Source organism: Parus major, chromosome Z (genome assembly GCF_001522545.3).
Source record: "Parus major isolate Abel chromosome Z, Parus_major1.1, whole genome shotgun sequence".
Taxonomy (NCBI): Eukaryota; Metazoa; Chordata; class Aves; order Passeriformes; family Paridae; genus Parus; species Parus major.
The window spans coordinates 50,771,714-50,789,520 of NC_031799.1; the positions used below are offsets into that span (position 1 = coordinate 50,771,714).

At 40.3% G+C, this 17,807-nt stretch overlaps 1 protein-coding gene across 1 annotated transcript in view; it reads left to right on the forward strand.

Moving 5' to 3' along the window:
- SVEP1 (sushi, von Willebrand factor type A, EGF and pentraxin domain containing 1) overlaps positions 1-16,985 on the forward strand; it is a 118,944-nt gene extending 101,959 nt beyond the window's left edge. Inside the window, exons 45-50 of the mRNA XM_015614961.3 lie at positions 575-751; positions 2,076-2,246; positions 7,239-7,334; positions 10,085-10,180; positions 12,778-12,871; positions 14,437-16,985. Of these exons, the coding sequence (XP_015470447.1) occupies positions 575-751; positions 2,076-2,246; positions 7,239-7,334; positions 10,085-10,180; positions 12,778-12,871; positions 14,437-14,467 (665 nt within the window). The 3' untranslated portion in view covers positions 14,468-16,985. The remainder of the gene's footprint in view (positions 1-574; positions 752-2,075; positions 2,247-7,238; positions 7,335-10,084; positions 10,181-12,777; positions 12,872-14,436) is intronic.
- Positions 16,986-17,807: the final 822 nt, after the last annotated feature.

Below are 17,807 nucleotides of genomic sequence, written 5' to 3' on the forward strand. Positions count from 1 at the left end.
TTATTTATTTTAGTATCAAGAAACTGACATAAATCTCTGCTCTTTATAGAGCCAATATTTTCCACATTGGTCATGAGATCAATAGACCATGAAAAAATAACCCAGCAAGCTTACAGCCAGTAATAAATAAAAGTAGAGAGATTCTGAACTCTAATGAATGTCACAGTAAGTCTCTAATCAAACATCTCACTTTTTGCTGCTCCTTTGGTCCAGCCATTCTCATCACAAAGTAGGATAGGTCTGCTTGTCTTTTATAGAAAGGATATGGTAAACAGGAAGGACAAGAGAGAATGGTTTCATAAATCCTTAGTGTGTCCTCTCCTAGCATCAGCTGAGTATGGTAGCAAGCCATACAACAGCAGTGAATTAGACATATTTTTTTATTATTATTTTATAACCCAAATCTCATAATTTCAAATCAAATTACAAATTGGACTCAAGTGCAGCATCCATGGCTATTGCTTTTCATATGTTTTGGGTTTCAAATTTTCAGGAACTATTCTAAAGTGGTCTCTCTTTCTTCCACTTCCTTTCCTTCCCTTCTTCTTTTTCCTCACACCCTTACTTTGAACAGCAAACCCTTGTCCTGTACCTTTCATAATCCCAGAGAATGCCATTCTGTCGGAGGTGGATTTTCATGTTGGCCAGAATGTGTCCATCAGGTGCAGGGAAGGCTACCAGCTGAAAGGGCAGTCTGTGATCACCTGTAATGCTGATGAGACCTGGACTCCAGCCACAGCTAAGTGTGAGAGTAAGTACAAGACACACAGTTCCACAGGGATTGGTACTTTCCAGAGGGTTCTAAGATGCTCTAGAGAAGAGCTGTGTCTTCTTTCTTTCTAACAGAGTTGTTCTTTTAAAAGTATTTTGAATACATCTTTGTGGGTTGGTGCTTCAACAGTATTCATTTTCTAAGCCCTTCTGTAAATGTATTCTTAACTAACCTTTTGCAATCCCTGGAGCTGGGATTGGTTGTTGGGTACCCTAAATACCCTGAGAATGATTGCCATGAGATTATGGGTGATGAGACAAGAGTTGTAGGAGGAGGTGCTGCCTTTTATTGTATTAAGTGATACAGACAGAAGGCAGTATTCTTTTGCAAGCATGTCAGAAAGCTTTTTCACTTCTTGCAAGCATTATTGTTTAGATTGATGGGATCACATAATGGCTTGGATTGGAAAGGGCCTTAAAGATCATCTAGTTCCAGCCCCTCTGCCATGGGCAGGGATGCCATTCACTAAATCAGATTATTCAGAGTCCCCTCCAACCTGACCTTGAACACTTACAAGCTTGGGGCATCCACGACTTCCTTGGGCAACCTGTTCCAGCACCTCATCACTGTCTGGGTAAAGAATTTCTCTATAAACTAAACCTGCCTTCTTTCAGTTTAAAACCATTGCCTCTTGTTCTGTCTCTATCTTCCCATATAAGCACTGCCTCCTCTTAAGACCCCTTAAGAAACTGGAAAACTGCAATGAGGTTTCCCTGAAGCCTTCTCCTGTATCCATGCTGAATAATCCCAGCTCTCTTGGCCTGCCTTGGTAGGAGTGATGCTTCATCCCTCTGGTCATCTTTGTGGCCCTTCTCTGGACCCACTCTAAGAGATCAATATCTTTCTTGTACTGAGGACCCCAGAGATGGATGCAGCACTCCATATGGGGTCTCACAAGGGCATAATAGAGTGAGATAATTCCCTTTCTCACCCTGCTGGTGACTTTTCTTTTGATGCAGCACAGGAAACAGTTGCCTTTCGGGGCTGCATCTGAAAATGAATCTGTTGGGTCGTGTCCAGCCTCTCACTAAAAAGAACCCCCAAGCTGTCCTCAGGGTTCTCCCTGTCTGTACTCATGTTTGGGGTTGCCCTGAGTGCAGCACTTTGCACTTGGACTTGTTGAACATCATGGGGTTCTCATGAGCCCACTTCTTAAGTTTGTCCAGATCTTTGGGCTCCATTGCTGATTTACCACCAGAGGTGTGTCTGTGGCACTCCCCTGGACAGTATTGTGTCCAGGGTTAAAACCTGAATCATGTAGGCTCTGGAGCCCACCAACATCTGGATGGTTTCTTTTGTTTAGAGATATCCTGCAGTCACCCAGCTCCTGTAGAGAATGCTCTGATTCGTGGTAGCTTCTATCAGTATGGAGACATGATCACCTATTCATGCTACAGTGGGTACGTGCTGGAGGGGCCCCTGCGGAGCATTTGCTTGGAAAATGGAACATGGACAACACCACCTACCTGCAAAGGTAAGTCTTTTTTATCAACAGAATGATAGCTTAACTTGCCATAAACACAGAGATGTCATCCTAGGCGCAATAAAAATGAAAGTGAAATTTTTGCTAGTTTTAGTGCAGTCATAGTTTCACTCAGGGCATTTAATTTCAGATTATTACTTTATTTCCAAGAGTAGAAGAGAAGGCTTCCATAATTTTTTCTTTTTAGTCCTTACTAGTCTTACAGTTTCTTTTGCTACAGTGCTGTATCCCACACCTAAGATCCTTCCTCCTGACATCTTTTGCAAAAAAGTGTCAGAACCAGTCATCTCCCTGACAAGCTGAGATGTTTCAGATAAGCATTGCCAGTCAGTTTTCACAGTCAAAAACTGAACACCGCAGAAACCAAAATAGAATACATGGGTGCTTAGTCCCTCACTATGTTTAAAGTGTGGCAGCTCCTAAAAATTAATTTGCAGTAAGAGGTAGATTGGTACAGCTCGCTAAATAATACACACTGAGCACTCTAGAAAATTCATAGATTTAACAATATACTGAAGTTCAGGCTTTCTACATTTGGCATGCCAGCAGGTATTTGTAATTTCTTGGTCCGTTGAGCTAAAACATTCACTCTTTTAAAGCAAAGGGTTAACTCTTCCGCTCAGAAGAATCAAATAAATAAAAAGATTTTAACAGAAAATGGGGGAAATAAATAAAAAAACTGAAGAGACTATAAGCTCAACAATAAAAAAGATATGTAAACATATTCAAATACTAACTTAAAGCCATGGATGAGGCATAGCAAAAGAGCTTAAGGTCATAGGCCTTTGGTGGAAGAGATCTTGCCATCTGCCATTTCCATGCTTTCATAAGCTTGGCTTGTCCTCTGCTGCTGGGTAGCTGTGGAGCAGTGACTTAGCTGCACCCTCTAGTCTTATTTCAGATTGTGGAATAGCCACTATGACAAATTGAGCTTTAGGTATTCTGTTAAGAAAGAAAAAACCTTGCAACACATCAGTGGCCAGTCATAAGCCCTATTTTATAATATGGCCAGTCACACACAGTCCTCTTCACACAGCAGAAGAAAAAGTTTGAGGACACTCACCTGGGAACACTGGAGCCATTATCAGAATTGTCCGGTCTGCCTCTCCTCCTGCAAGTCTCAGCTCCCCATATCAAAATACAAGCACCTTCCTTCCTCAGAAACTTTATGTCAGAAGCCATTGAGAGGCTTCAGGATATTGAAGGTTCTATACTGTGCTAAGCCTGGCAAATCATGGATGCCTCATCAGGTTATTTGTGTAAATTCTGACAGCAAAATATTATGGATGCTGACACCTAAGCAAGTTCAGTTTCCCTACTCTATGAAAGCGGGCACTCACCTAAATTCCTGTATCTGATAGTTACAATGTCTTGCCTAAAAATCATGGATCAGTAGAGCATTTTGAGGAGAGCCAGAACCAAAGAAGAGGGCTTGTGACTCCTGAATATTTCAGGAATAGAGTAGCTTCTCCTGAGAAACAGGTTTGTCTTGGGTTTGTGATCATGGCTTGCCACTGGCATGAAGAATTACGCATCAAGCAGCCAAGTAGAGAAGACTTGAAGGGAAAGCATCTGAGTTACTTCAGTTGTCATGAAGTGTCCAAAAGTCCTGTTGAAAAATTGCATTCCCAAAGGGCCGGGCTGTTTCTGAAAAGTTTGTATTTCTAAACTGTGATGGCTACAGAATTCAAGGGATCTCTGCTTAATAGCTACTTTACCTAAGCTAGAATTCATTAGCAAAATTATTTGGATATTATCTCTTCCGATTGTAACACTTAGGATTGTTCAACTGTCCCTTTAATATCACTAGCTTTACTTTTCATTCTTATTTAATATCTATTAGTTAAAAAGAACCTCTCTACTTTATGCCAAGAGACGTAATTGCCTGCTAGGGAAGGTTTATGCCGCTGGTTACCAGCAACCAAGAGGGGCTGATCTGCAAAGCACTGTCAAAAGTTCTGTTTGCAACACTGCAGTGTCTACTGGGACTGTTCAGAGGAATAAGTATTAAGGAAAATTATTTTTAAAAAAATGCAGTGAAGAGGTGGACAGATGATGGGGGTGGAAAACAGCAGGACAACCTGTGTATTAAGGGAGGGGAATAACAATTTCCCTCCTCTTTTCTAATAGGGGTCTTAAAAGGAACTAAAGGTGTTTCTGAGAGGATTGTCCTTCATTTTTATGACATATGTCAAAGTGATCTTTCAAAACCGCTTTATAATTCATGTGAGTGATTTTCCTAACAAAAGTCCTACAGGACCCAAGCCTTTGTGGTCTACATCAGAAATGACATGAAAGCGCTCTTTGTAATGACTCATGCTGCATTTCTTGTTTATGACTGTGTGAGTTGATTATTAATGTGTCCTAAGCCTGCTCGAAACGTTCTGTCCTGGTTGAACAGGTTAGTTAATGTAAATATTATAATTAAAATGCAGACTTCTTTAGCTTCTTTGGAAGAGCTCTCACCACAGCTGCACTTGCCTGAATCACCACTGGTTAGAGGTTGCTGGTCAGATTCTGATCTGAGTTTCAGGGGTGAGAGGTATTAGCATGGATCTGCTGATTGTAAATATCTGCAGGACTCATTAGGCTGCACAAATGCACACAGCTTACCTGACTCCAGTTTCTTCTTTCTGAAGTGCTCTAAAACTGTCTTGTCTGTTTGCCTGCTTCACATCTTGCTGACCGTGAGTGGTCAATGTGGAGCTGTCAACCAGGAAGTTTGTACCTCATCTGCAAACAAGAATGTTTTGAGAGGCAAGCTGCAACCTGAGCAAATTGTTCACTTGCAACCACAGGGAAGCTTTTTCCAAAGCTGAGAATGGATAACAGAATTTATTTTCCCCCTTCCGGAATGTTTGACTTGCAACAGTGTAATGCTTTTGTGTCCTGTGTAGATAAATTTGCAAGGGTATGTCAAAAGATCAATACTATGGATGTGAGATTTACTAGCATGAACTAAAGTCACAACTGATCATTTCTATTCTCTCCCCAGCACATCAGGGCTGCATTCTACAACAGGGGGGAAAAAAATGAGAGAGAGAGAGAATGAGATCCCAGCTTAACTTCCAGTCCCGAGCATTTTTCTAGTCTTGTCCATTTATAAGAATAATTCTCACAGCTACAGACAAGTAGTCTCTGTTTCCCTAAATTAGTGTATAACGAGTGCACACCTAGGGATGATACATTCTCATTCAGTTTCACAACCAGGACCTGGGCAGAAACCCAGGAAAAGCCTATCTCTACCTGACATCTGATTGCTGAGTAACATGGAGTTGCCATCCAAAGAAATTTCTGTATCTCGTGAAGTATCTGCATCTACATTGACAGAGAGAGCAAATACATTTCAGAGACCTTATTTCATGGGCTTTGAATTTAATGTGGGATATCATTTATACATGCATCTTTTATGTCACATCCCATTATACATTCATGGAGTATTGTTTAAGTGGTGTTGATCACACAAAGATTTAAATGTTTTTTTCATTGCAGAAAAGAAACCTGTTTGGCACACTATCCTGCTTTAGTCAACACCCAGGGATGAGCTGTCTGTGTAGTAATAGATATTTTTACAACAAAAATTTTCAAAATCACTGTTAAAATATTGCAAATTATGTTAACCTTTCAGACACCTCTCCCCATTCTCATCAGCTGACACTTGTTGGGAAGGCTCTTGAGATTAAAAAATAAAATGGCAGAGCTTTGGCCATATTTCAACCAACTCCAAGCTGTAGCTTTCATTTTGGCATGGCTTAGCTCCAGGAATGACTCAAGTTTGTCTCTCTGAGGAAAAGATATGCATTCTTTCCAGTATGGATTTCAGGTCTGAACAGTGTTTCAGTGTGCCAATCCACTGTTTGTATTTAATGCTAATATTGAACAAGCTCTGAAACACTCAAAGCTTAAATGCATATTTTGCTCACTTAATAACTAAATTAAAGATAGCAGTTCAGGTGCAATTAGCAGTTCAGATTGAGTTTCCTGAGATTACTGTCAGTCTGATTACTTATTTGTTCCATAGTATTGCATGGAAGCCACAGTTTTTCATTTTCTCTGTATAGTATGTACACCAACGTGATAAAGATTGTGCTTTCTCCAATAATCTTTAAGTATAACAGGTTTGGGCACAGCTTTCACCTGATTTTCTAAAGTAGTCCTGGTTTCCCTGGATGCAACAAATTATGGCACACTGTCACAGAAGTGACAAAGAAGTCCAAAGTCTGTGCAGTGCAGGCAACATATTGGCCCAGCATGACAGATTCCACTCCAAATTCCTCACTTTCATTGTCAGGTGCTTATTCATAGGAGTGGAAGCCAAGGAGCACCACTCAGCATGAATGCTAGGTGAGGTTTATAGTCACACTTTGAGTTCCAGAGATGAACACTTACTGTGCCACTGCCACACCCTTTTTGGTCACTTCTCATTATTCTGGATGATAGTGCAGTAAAAATTGCATGTTCTATCATGCAGTTAATCTTACTTTAGACACACAGTATATTATGCCAGATTGCATTATCTTGGTGTTTCATACCAAGGTGAGAATAAAACTTGATTCTACTCCAGAGCCAATTTAGAAGGCCTGGGGGAAGGGGTGAGGAGCGTGATAGGTTTCTATGATGTATTGTATGGGTACTTCCATTTTATTTTACAACAGTTAGTGGGAAAATCAGGTAAATAGTGTCAGCCTTGAAACTCTATCCAAATAATTTACTCAAGTATATATATGTCAACATTTTCATTCTTTCCATGGACATTTTTTTATTATCTTAATGATTCCCACTCTTGCTTACAGTATCTAATCAAACACACAGAGCAATAAGATGATGTAGCCCTTGAAATCAAAATCAAGCAATGTTTCTGAACTTCACTGCATTTGTTTGTTCTGCTCTAAGCTTACAGCTGCAATGGTCTGTGCAACATGCTGAGTTACTAGGCTTCTAATTCACTGTCCTGAGTTTGTAATGAAATCATTGTGTTTCCAGCTGTCTGTCGGTTCCCGTGCCAGAACGGTGGCATCTGCGAGCGACCGAACGCCTGCTCGTGTCCGGATGGCTGGATGGGCCGTCTCTGCGAAGAGCGTATGTATATCATCCCTAGCTGTAATCATAAGGGTGTAGTAGGTAAGACAAATTAATTTACTGCAGTGAACCAGAAAAGCTAAAGAGCTTTTATGGTTTAGCTAAGAGCTAAAACCATAAAAATCATTAATATATTCTGCTTGACAAATTAAAGATAACAGAAAGGTATATACTTGGCTTGTTTCTAGAAAAATAACTTTCCCTTACATCCTCAAAGCAAAACAAGCACTTTCTAAATTGATGTGGTTTTGTTTCTGGGTGCTCTTTCACTGTGGTTGAAGAACATCTTGTTTCAGTTCCCCAATGTCTGTTTCTAATAGCAATACCTGATAGTTTTGGGGAATGAGCAGGAATTAGAACAGAAGAGACGTGGGTGTTCTGCTGGTGGCTGCATTAGTTTCTTGGCTTCCATTTTATCAGTCTGTGGTTATGACTCTCATCAATTCATGTTCAAATTATGTAATGTGTCACCTTTTCCATGCTGTCCCTCCTGGCCTGTGTACTTGTGCCTTACAAATTCTAGACTGGCTTTTCCTGTGATGGATCTCCAAATTATTAGAGAACTGGATCTGTTTGTTGTCACTGAAAAGAGCCAAATCTAACTCTTGGCTCTGTCAGAAATTCCCTGGGTGACATTGGAATGCCAGTTTGACTCATGTTTCTCTTCATGGTGGTCTTAGCACAAGATCTTTGGGAGATGTAACCCTTTCAGGCTGGCACAGCTTCTGCACGAGGAACCATATTACTGTACACATAGTAAGGCATGGGTCTATGTGTATAGAAAAGGGAAGTGCCCCTATTTAGTATTCAGTGTGGCCCTGATGTAAGGCTTTAGCCTGTCCAAGATTTACAGCAAGGGTGGTGTCACTGTCCCTGAATCTGAGTCACTGCCCCTGACTCTGATTGTGTATGGAAATCTACAAAAATTGTGCTCATTCTCATCTAGTTCTTGGAAAAGAACATGGTTCCAATAAGAGGTATCATATGTTGAAATGGTCCTCTGAATCTATCTCTGCAACTTTCAGGTCTTCTCTGTGACAATGTCAATTGCACATGGCACAAATTAGTGGTAGATATAGAATGACAACAAGAGGTTCAGCAAGTTTTGTCTTTTTGCATTTATGGAAACTCCAGCTATGTGGTACCTTCACACAGCCCCTCTTTCTATCCCTGTGCCTGGCAGTATCACCACACCATACGTGCAACTTAGCCCTGTAACTCTCACAGTCTCAGCAGGAGAGGATTGCACTCTGTGTCTGACAAAATTGTGTTTGGCATGCCACAATTGAGTTTATTAGTTTCCCCAGTAATGACACTTGAAGCATTCTCCAGAACCAGCCATTTCATTTATGATCACAGCCATTTCAATCATCATCCCAATTCAGACTGGCAACTGACTAACCAGGTCACACTTCATGCAGGTTCAGGCACTACATTTTTATTTTTTTAAAAAACTTTTGCATAGTTAGTTAGGAGGGGAAAACAATTCCCACAACTGGTCAGTGCAACAATAATTTTGCATTGCCTCTCAAACAAGGTGCACCAGTGAACAGTAAAAACAGGCTTAGTCTTTGAAGTTGAGGGCCTTCTCTGGAAGCCCAAGGAATATTTTAGTGCTAGCACTGAGAACTTATCTGTCAGTATCAGGCCACAGTAAGGCCACTGAGAGAATTCAGTCACCTTGTAGTTCACAGTACATTTCACAAAAAGGATAAGATTCATCTTCTTGAGAGAGTCCTGACCATTCAAAAAAACTTGCAGGCTACTATAAGTTTAATGATACAGAAAAGTATTTCCTGGTGATACAAGTTAGTTCTGTGGATGTTAGTTCCATGGAAGTTCACAATTATTTTCTTATCCAAGCTGACTGCACCTGCTCAGCTTCTGCTGTGCCATAGAAGAATACCCTACCTAAATCTTCTGCAGCCCCCATTCACTCTCCCAGTATTGAGCTCAACTGGAAGTGCCACTTGAGGGCCCAAATTTGAGACCCAGCTCAACTCTTGCTCTGCTTAGAGCATGTACACTCAAGTACTTTGTTCACTTAACATAGTGATGATAGTTTGGTGAAGATACTTAAGGCATGAATATATGGGAGTTTTGCAGATTTTCTCACAGGAGCAGTGTGCCTCGATTGTTGCTCTCTCCAGAGGTCATCAGCTGCTTGGTGTATGCTTTGTTTCTTCCCCAAAGCTTCCAGCCCTAGTGTTTTTCACCCGAAATGCCTGGTTTCCGAGCTGCCTTTCCCCAAAGGGCTTATAGTCTTACCTGTTTCAGCATGTTTTCACTGGCCTAGACAAAGTTCTTTTCTATGGGCAGAGTAACTTGTTTTGCTACATCTGCAAGCCCAGAGAATTCATTAACAATCCAATTTTTTGTAATTAAAATATGAACTGGTTTTGTTAGCACCATCACAGAAATGGCCAGTATCTGTGGATATTGCAAGTGAGATACAAACAGCCCTGGCTCATTTCCCATGAACACAGAGCCTACAAGCATCTGAAGGACTCCAGAAATTGCTCCAGCCTGTCCATTTCTTTGCCACTTCTCTTTGTCATATCTGTCTGTCATGCCAGTCATATTTGCTTCTCATGCCTGGTGGGTAGATCCTGCTCAACTTTGCTGATACTCCATGCAAACACTTCAAGGGGCAGTGGAGTTTCTAGCTTAACATAAGTTTGTCTCTTGCACACTCTATCCTTTGTTTTCATGGCAGATAATTCTTTTCTCTGGTTCTCTTCTCTCCTTAGCAATATGCATTCTGCCGTGTCTCAACGGAGGTCGCTGTGTGGCCCCTTACCAGTGTGACTGCCCCCTCGGATGGACTGGATCACGCTGCCATATGGGTAAAACTTCTCAACTGCATTTTTTCTCACCTTTTGGGACTCTACTAGCAATACCTAGCACAGTTCTCTAGGGACTTACAGAACTCCTAAGCTTGACACAGAAGAACCCAGACCTACAATAATATTCCTGGAGGATTTGCTGTTCCCAGCTGTAAAGCGCTTTCAGTCCCTCCCTGATAAATCTTTAAAACTCCCAGAAAAGCTTAGTCTGAAAAAAGACAGACAGTATTCACAAAAGTACTCTCTGCAAAATGCAGCACAAAGGAGAAAGGGTTTACAGGGAGAAGAATAAAGCTGTTTTTCTCAGTTCCAGGTGTGTGATTTTCATTTTCATCTTCATGAAATTCAGGTCATCATTAAATTCACAAACAAACTGCAGGTATTGTAGAGGTTTTTCACCACATAGCTGCCTGGTTCAGTGGATTCCTACTAATTGCCTAGGTACTGAATCAGGAAAGAGAGCACACCAAAGCAAGGATTTAAGGGTGCTTGAGTTTAATGGATACATCATACATGGGTACCTTACATTAGGTATCATCTAAGTTCTCTGAACAAATTCAATGTGCACTTCTTTTTTACTAGATCTCTTACTTTCAGCTAACCAAAGGTAAAGGTCATGGAGCACACTAAAATAGTGAGGGATAGGAGAGTAGTGATTCTAGTGTCCAGGTTTGTATGCTGACCAGTCCATTTGTGTGAGATGAGGTTGGCTGAAGTTATGGAAAATATTTGAACCTTAGTTTAGAATATGGGGCCCCATACTAAGACTGAACAAATGCCAGGTTTTGAAAGACCTTTCTCTATGAAAAGACACTAAAACTCAGCAACTGAGTGATTACTGAAATGTCTTTCAATCATTATTAAACCTTAAACACAAATATTAGCTATTTTTAAAAATATATGTCAGTTTCTTCACTGTATTTTTATTGTCCAGGTGCATGTTAACTGATTTTTAACAGGGACTTAACATGAAAGCCCAGTTTTGACTTCCTGCAAGACTTTGAAGTGTCTGATGGGGTGAACTGGGAAGGAATTCTGTTAATAAATGTTCATAGTATTTGTTTAACTGATAAGAATAGTGAATCTGGGGGAAAAGCCATGTGATACACTGCAAACCCAACCCTTCTGTAGAAAATTGAAATACCAGAGAGAACATTTTAACTCTGAACTATTGTCTTTTGAAGGGACTCTTGCCTAACACATAATGCATCATTTCCTCTCATATTTCACAAGCTTTGCAGCTATAATAGGTGCTTGAGGAGAATAGATGGCTTCTTTGCTTTTCAGCTAGCAATTCAAATCTGTACAGGCTTGACTTGCTTTTCAGTAGTTAAAGGGAAAATTATAGTGAACAACTTCATCTGCATCATAAACACTGCTTATGAAGTTTTTCAATCACTTCTTGTTTCAGCTAATGATACTGACATTTTGCTGTGATAGAGAAATGCTTCAGTGACAGCTAAAGATGTTTTGGTCATATGCTTCATTCCAAAATCAGAAGTAATTTTCAACATTATGTACTTGGTACACTGAATTGTATATGGATTGCCTATCACTGTAGCCTTCTGCCATTTTTGTTTGGACCAGAGGAATATTTTGTTTGGACCAGAGGAATTGGAGTAGTCCTTTTGCATTCCTGTGACTACTCATTTCCATTTCCTGTAATTCCATAATAATCAGTGCTTCCTGATGCATATTCCTTGCAAAAATATTACCCAACCTTGGTCCTCACTAGTGTCTTTAGGTCTGTCCTCTACCTATGTCATTATATGCTTTCCTGCAATATCAATGTGTGTGTTTGAAGGACCTCATTAAGTGCATATCTAAATTGGTTCTATAAATTGTGTGGTTCTTTAGCTTTCAATCTCAGAATTGATAGGAAGACCTGAGAGTTTGGCTTTTGTTTGGTTACTTGATACCCTTGGGCTAGACTGTCACACAAAAGCATGTTCAACCAGGCTCAGCATGACCTGTAAGGCAGACAAAGGTTTTTTCTCTAATGCCCTGTTGCACCCAGTCTCACCACTTAGGGCTGTCCAGTGTCTTTCAGGACCTTACTGCCATTCTTTGCTTCCTTCCCTTGTCTCCATACAGGTGCCATTGCATGAAATCTTACTCCTCGCTTGCTATTGATCCACATATGGCTTTCCACTCTTCAGCTTCCTCTGCTTATGCTGTCTCTTTCTACACTTTTTCCCCATGTCTGGTGTCTGCTTGTCCTGGCTAGTGTTAAGCTATCACATTCCTTTTTAAAAAATAATCTACATTTTATTCCTGTTCTCCTGTTAATCTTATCATTCTTTCAATTCTTCCTCCTGCTTCTGCTTGAATTCCTTTCTTGTCTTAATTGGAATTAAAAACAACAGAATTTTTAAGTCAATGTAAAATTACACACTGGCTGTTTCATGCAGCTCATACCATGCATCAGAAGCAAAAGTAGTAGAAAGAGTCAAATCATACTTGGCAGACGTGTGCTTCTCAGGCTGCCCTTCCCATTCTTAACAGAATAAGGCAGGATGGATTTTCAATTCCCTGCTACTAAATCAGCTTGTTGAGGATGTGCTCATTGATGCGAATTTGTGTGTGTTTCTGTGCAGCTGTTTGCCAGTTGCCTTGCTTAAATGGTGGGAAGTGCATACGACCAAATCGGTGTTACTGCCCCTCTTCCTGGACTGGACCTGACTGCTCCAGGTAAGTGTCACTGAGCACTGTCCCAGAGCTAGGCTGAATTACACCCTTCTGAACTCTAAACCTGAAGAATGAGCAAATAATTTTAACGTTTTGAGCACCTATTGATTCTGTAAATAAGTAACTCAAGATTTATGAGCAATATGTAAAGACTTTCTCTGCAAAATGTTTGCCAATCTCGTAGAAAACTCAGAAAACTCTATGTGTGAGCAGACAGGCAAATCCACAATTGTTTAGACTGATTTTTCATCATGTAAATGGAAGTGGTGTTTTGACATGTAATACAGAATGTTCTTCAGGAAATTTTGGTGGGTTACTCTTTACTAGTGTTCATTTTGAACTGTATATACCTCAGCTGGGTCCATGTTCAAGACTGGGGTCATGGAACAGTTGTCATAAATAATAAGTGATCTTACATACAGCACTGAGTGATGTAATCATTTAAAGAGAACAACAAGGTGCCTCTGAGGCATGTCCCAGATTTGAATCTCCTGGCACCTATGGGCCATGATAGCAAAAAATGTATATACCTCAACTCACATAGGCTCATGCTGAACACAGTGGTCATTATCCTGGAGAGCTAAATAAGAACCATATGAATCTTAATATTTTTCTGCAGGGAACAGATGAAGCCTGTGACATTGTAATTTTTTCTCTTTTTTCTGGGCAGACAGTGACAGACATTCCTTCCTATCTCTCTGATATACAGTTTATCTTAAAGCTACAGAAGAGATGCTTGGCTGAGAAATCATTTTGACCAAAATGAATAGTTTTCATTTGTCAGCTGTGATTACATGTGCCATAGTGAAGCAACTGAAATATATTGCCAACAAATGGTATCTTTCAGCTTGAGACTGAAAGGCATACATCTGAAGTCTGGTATTATTCCCATGAAGCAGAGAAGTCCATATCCAGTGGGTATAACAGCCAAGAATAGTGGAGTTTATCTCATGAGAGGCAGAGCAAAATTTCAGGCTATTCCCAAATCAGACAATTCTCAGCTTCTTTTGTTGGGTTTTTTTGTCCAAATCCATAGCTCAATGCAGCATTGGAAGTCTGAGAAAAGGTGGTTCATTAGCCCTGTAGGATTGGGGTCTACCTGCTTGTCCCTTCCAAGGCTGTTTGAGAGGACATTTTCCAAGCATAACCGGGTTAGTGAAGTGAAGACAGAAACAAGCTCTTGTATCTGTTTCCCATTTCGTTAAGCTTTGGTTTCAGTTACTTGTGGCTCTTTATGTGGTGTTCTAAAATAATACAGGCAAATTACATGGTAGCAGAGATTCCCTGCTGCAGATTAACAAGGTGTGGATTTATAAGGGGAAGCTAAAAGGTCCCAAAGGTTTTAGCAGCATGCAGAACAGGCCTAGTTATAAACTACTCTGTGATGAGCCATAACTAAAATTAAATGTCAGATATCTCTACTCCCTGTACCCACTCTCTCTCCCTCTTCGAGCTGTGGCATTCTAATCCTTGGTATGCTTTCAGACACCATACTCATGTCTCCCTGTTGACCATTTGGTATGTTCAGCACATCACTGATTTTATTTTGTTTGGGATTTTTGATGCAGGAAACGGAAGGCTGGATTCTATCCCTTTTAACATCAGAGCAGCAATTCTACATTCAGATATCTTTCTTCAGCCTAGTCACCAGGGCTTGGATTCTAATGCATTGTAAATCAAATCTATTGTTTCCCTTACCCCACCCCTCCCCATCATCCTTGTTTTGTATTTTATTTTGTGATACATTTTTCATTTTTTAAGAAATCCTCTGTATTTTTCATTTATAAAAGTATTATCAAATATATGCTGCTACACAGGTGTCATACACACATACACATACAAATGCAAAGATTCCTACAATCCACTGAGGCGGTGGTTGTTTAAAGTGAAGTCCCTCCCATTTCTTACATTAAGTAAACTAATTAAACTGTACTATACTGCCAACCATGATTAAACAGAATATGGCAATTCTGCTTACCAGCTGCCAAAGCATACTACTGTCCAGCAACTCAACAGTAAAGAGTGTTACACAAGGCTGAATGAGCCACTAAACTCTGCATTGGGCCTTTCTCTGAATCGTAGCTTAATAAAAATTATAACTGTGTGTGATAAGGTCTGTGTTGTAACCACAGTTCACATTTCTGGTGAGCATAAGAAGAAGAAGATTCTGTAGTGTAGTTTATGTGACATTAACTTCATTGGAGAATGACTTAATGGGAGGCATTGCCATGAGTTTTACCTCAGATTTCTTAGTAAAGGAGATGAGGGAACATCAGAGAAGAGTGGATTAAGTCTAGCCAACAAGAACCTTTGAAGCTTTCTGACCTACAGGCTGTTCAGGGGTAGCTCTAAGATGGATAATCAAGGATCCAGCAGTAGGAAGCAGGTGGATCTCTGAAACTTGCACTTTCCATTTGCCATGGAATTCAGCACCGGCCTGTAACCACCATCCCTTTCCTATATAAATGAAGTATATATCTACCAGCTATCTGCTAGGTGAATGTTTTTGATATCTGAGGTTTGGGTCCCAGTATTTGACTGCCCCTGAGATGGAGAGGGAAGTTATGTTTACAGGTGAAAGTTTGCTATCTGCTTGCCAAAATGTTGTGGTTTTGTTATGCAGGATCCTCATAAAACTGGAAAAGGCCTCTCTTGAGAACACACACAGGCAGAAATGCTCAGCTAACTGAGAAATATTGAGAGCACACGTGTTATCAGGTGTATCTCAAACTGGTGATCCTGTTGTGTCTGAGGAAAACACACACATGAGCACCATCATTAAGTCATGCTCTGATGAACTGAAATGTTAAGATTTATGATTATGTAGGGTGGTGGAATTACAAGGCAGAAATCACATGCATTTTTCAAAGTCACATGTTTGGTAGTTGTCATCAGTTAGCAAAAAAGTCTGATCTATGAAAAAAGATTTTAGAACTTGAGAGTCATTGATCAGAAGCTCCATTTTTCCCAGTAATAACAGAAAAGTGTAATTTGCAGTTATTGGGAAAGAAAAAGGAGAAATAAATTTTACCTTCTGTAGCTTCCTGTTCCTGCTTAGTTACCCTCCAGATTAAGAGTGTGCAAAACTGCCCCACCCCAAGCCCCTTCATGGATGTACCTTCCTTTTATGCATGAACCCTGATACAGGAAAGTGATACGACACCAAAATGAGCTCACAGTTACAGTAACAGGGCTCTAGTAAATACTGACACATAACTGATGGCTGTTAGCCCAAGACCAGAAATGGGGAAGAAAGAAACAAGCAAAGTTTTCAGCCATTAGGAGCTTTCAGCCAATTAAAAGAAAAATAGATAGTAAAGAATAGGAGTCATTAGGGGATCAGATTAATGTGAATGTAGATTTCTTCCCAGTGGGAGCTGCAACCAGCTGAAGAGTTGTGGTTACAGCTCCCACAACCTTCTTTTTCTAATGGACTCTGCTAGCACGTAGCAAAAATCTTCTGTCTCCCAGCTCCACAGCCATCAATGTTTACAGCTTTGACTGAAGTTAGTGTTCAGTAAGTAATGTCCACATTTCAACACACAATCACCACCCTATGTAGGCACTTTGTTCCTTGACTTCCTTGCTGCCTTAACAGCAAATGGAGAGAAGCTGCAGTGAGCAACACAGGACTTCTCAAGGGAAAGAGTGCATGGGTGAGAAAAGCAGATCTTTATTTATATGTCATTCTCATGTTTTTGTCCCTTTTCCAGTGTGCTTCTCTGGTGTGTCTTCTGACTCTGTCCTGGTAATCTCCAGAGCAGAACAGCAGTGGTAAGGAGAGTTCTTAGATCTGGCAGGACATTGCTGGAGAGTTTAGGGCTGCAGAATAGCTTTTAGCACCCCAGCTTCACACTAGTGACTAGTACATGGAGTCCCAGTATCAACCCAGACAACATATTTTTTGTAAGGAGATGTGGTGTTAGGACAGAATAGCTGAAACTAGAGGCTGTCATATTAGTGTTATTGATGATGTTTTGATACTTGCTGGAATATTTTCCCTTCCCTACCCAGTACTGTATTGTCATTTATGTCACTGCTTGTTGTGTGTTTTAAACGACTTCCATGTGATGCACTTTACACTGTAAATAAAGTTGCACCCTGTTTAGTACCTATATAGAGGCAACATTGTATTCTTTTTGTAAACCCTCACAACAATGATATTAATCCACCCTTTAGGATCTGCTGGCAAAGACTACAGAAACAGACCTCCACTCAAGTAAAAAGACAAAATAATTGCCAGCAATCTTAAAAGGTTGTGTTGGATTAGTCCAGGTTTGATCTGCAGGTAAAAATGTAGTTAGAACCTCATTTTTCAAATATTTTCTTCTGCTAGGGTATATTTTTAAACCTGTAAAGGCTCAAATTTACCACTGGCATAAAATTAGAGCTTAAAACCAGTTTCACTCACCACTGATGGAGATGTAACTTGTTTTATTCTGCACCAGACCTGGAATTTTTAAAGGTATGGAAATCCCCATGTTCCTGGAGAAATGAGGTAAAGAATGACTGTAGCAGAAAGAAAATTTTGTCACTCAAACACCACTCCTCCAAACAAGGAGCACATATGAATAATAGGCCAAAGATTTAGGATGTGAAGTTTTTGGAGATAAAGTTGTCAGCCTGTCAATGTTTGGACACACAGGCATAAGTGGAGTGCAAAATGTGGTGAGTGCTTGAAAGCCTTCCCCTAAGTCAGCAACTCAAAAGGTGGTGTGAGGTTACTGATTGTGTTGTTAATGATGCCCTGAAATTTAATGTGTATCTTATAGAACAGATAGAAATATGCATCTCAGATTTGCAGTACCTGAAATATTGGTGAAAATCCTGGGAATAGTTGGGATGCCTGTGCACATGGACTGAGATCTTGGGCATGCTCTAGAAGCTCAGAGCCTTATTTAAAGGGAAGTGTGGTAAGAACAGGCTCTTTCTCTGGCCC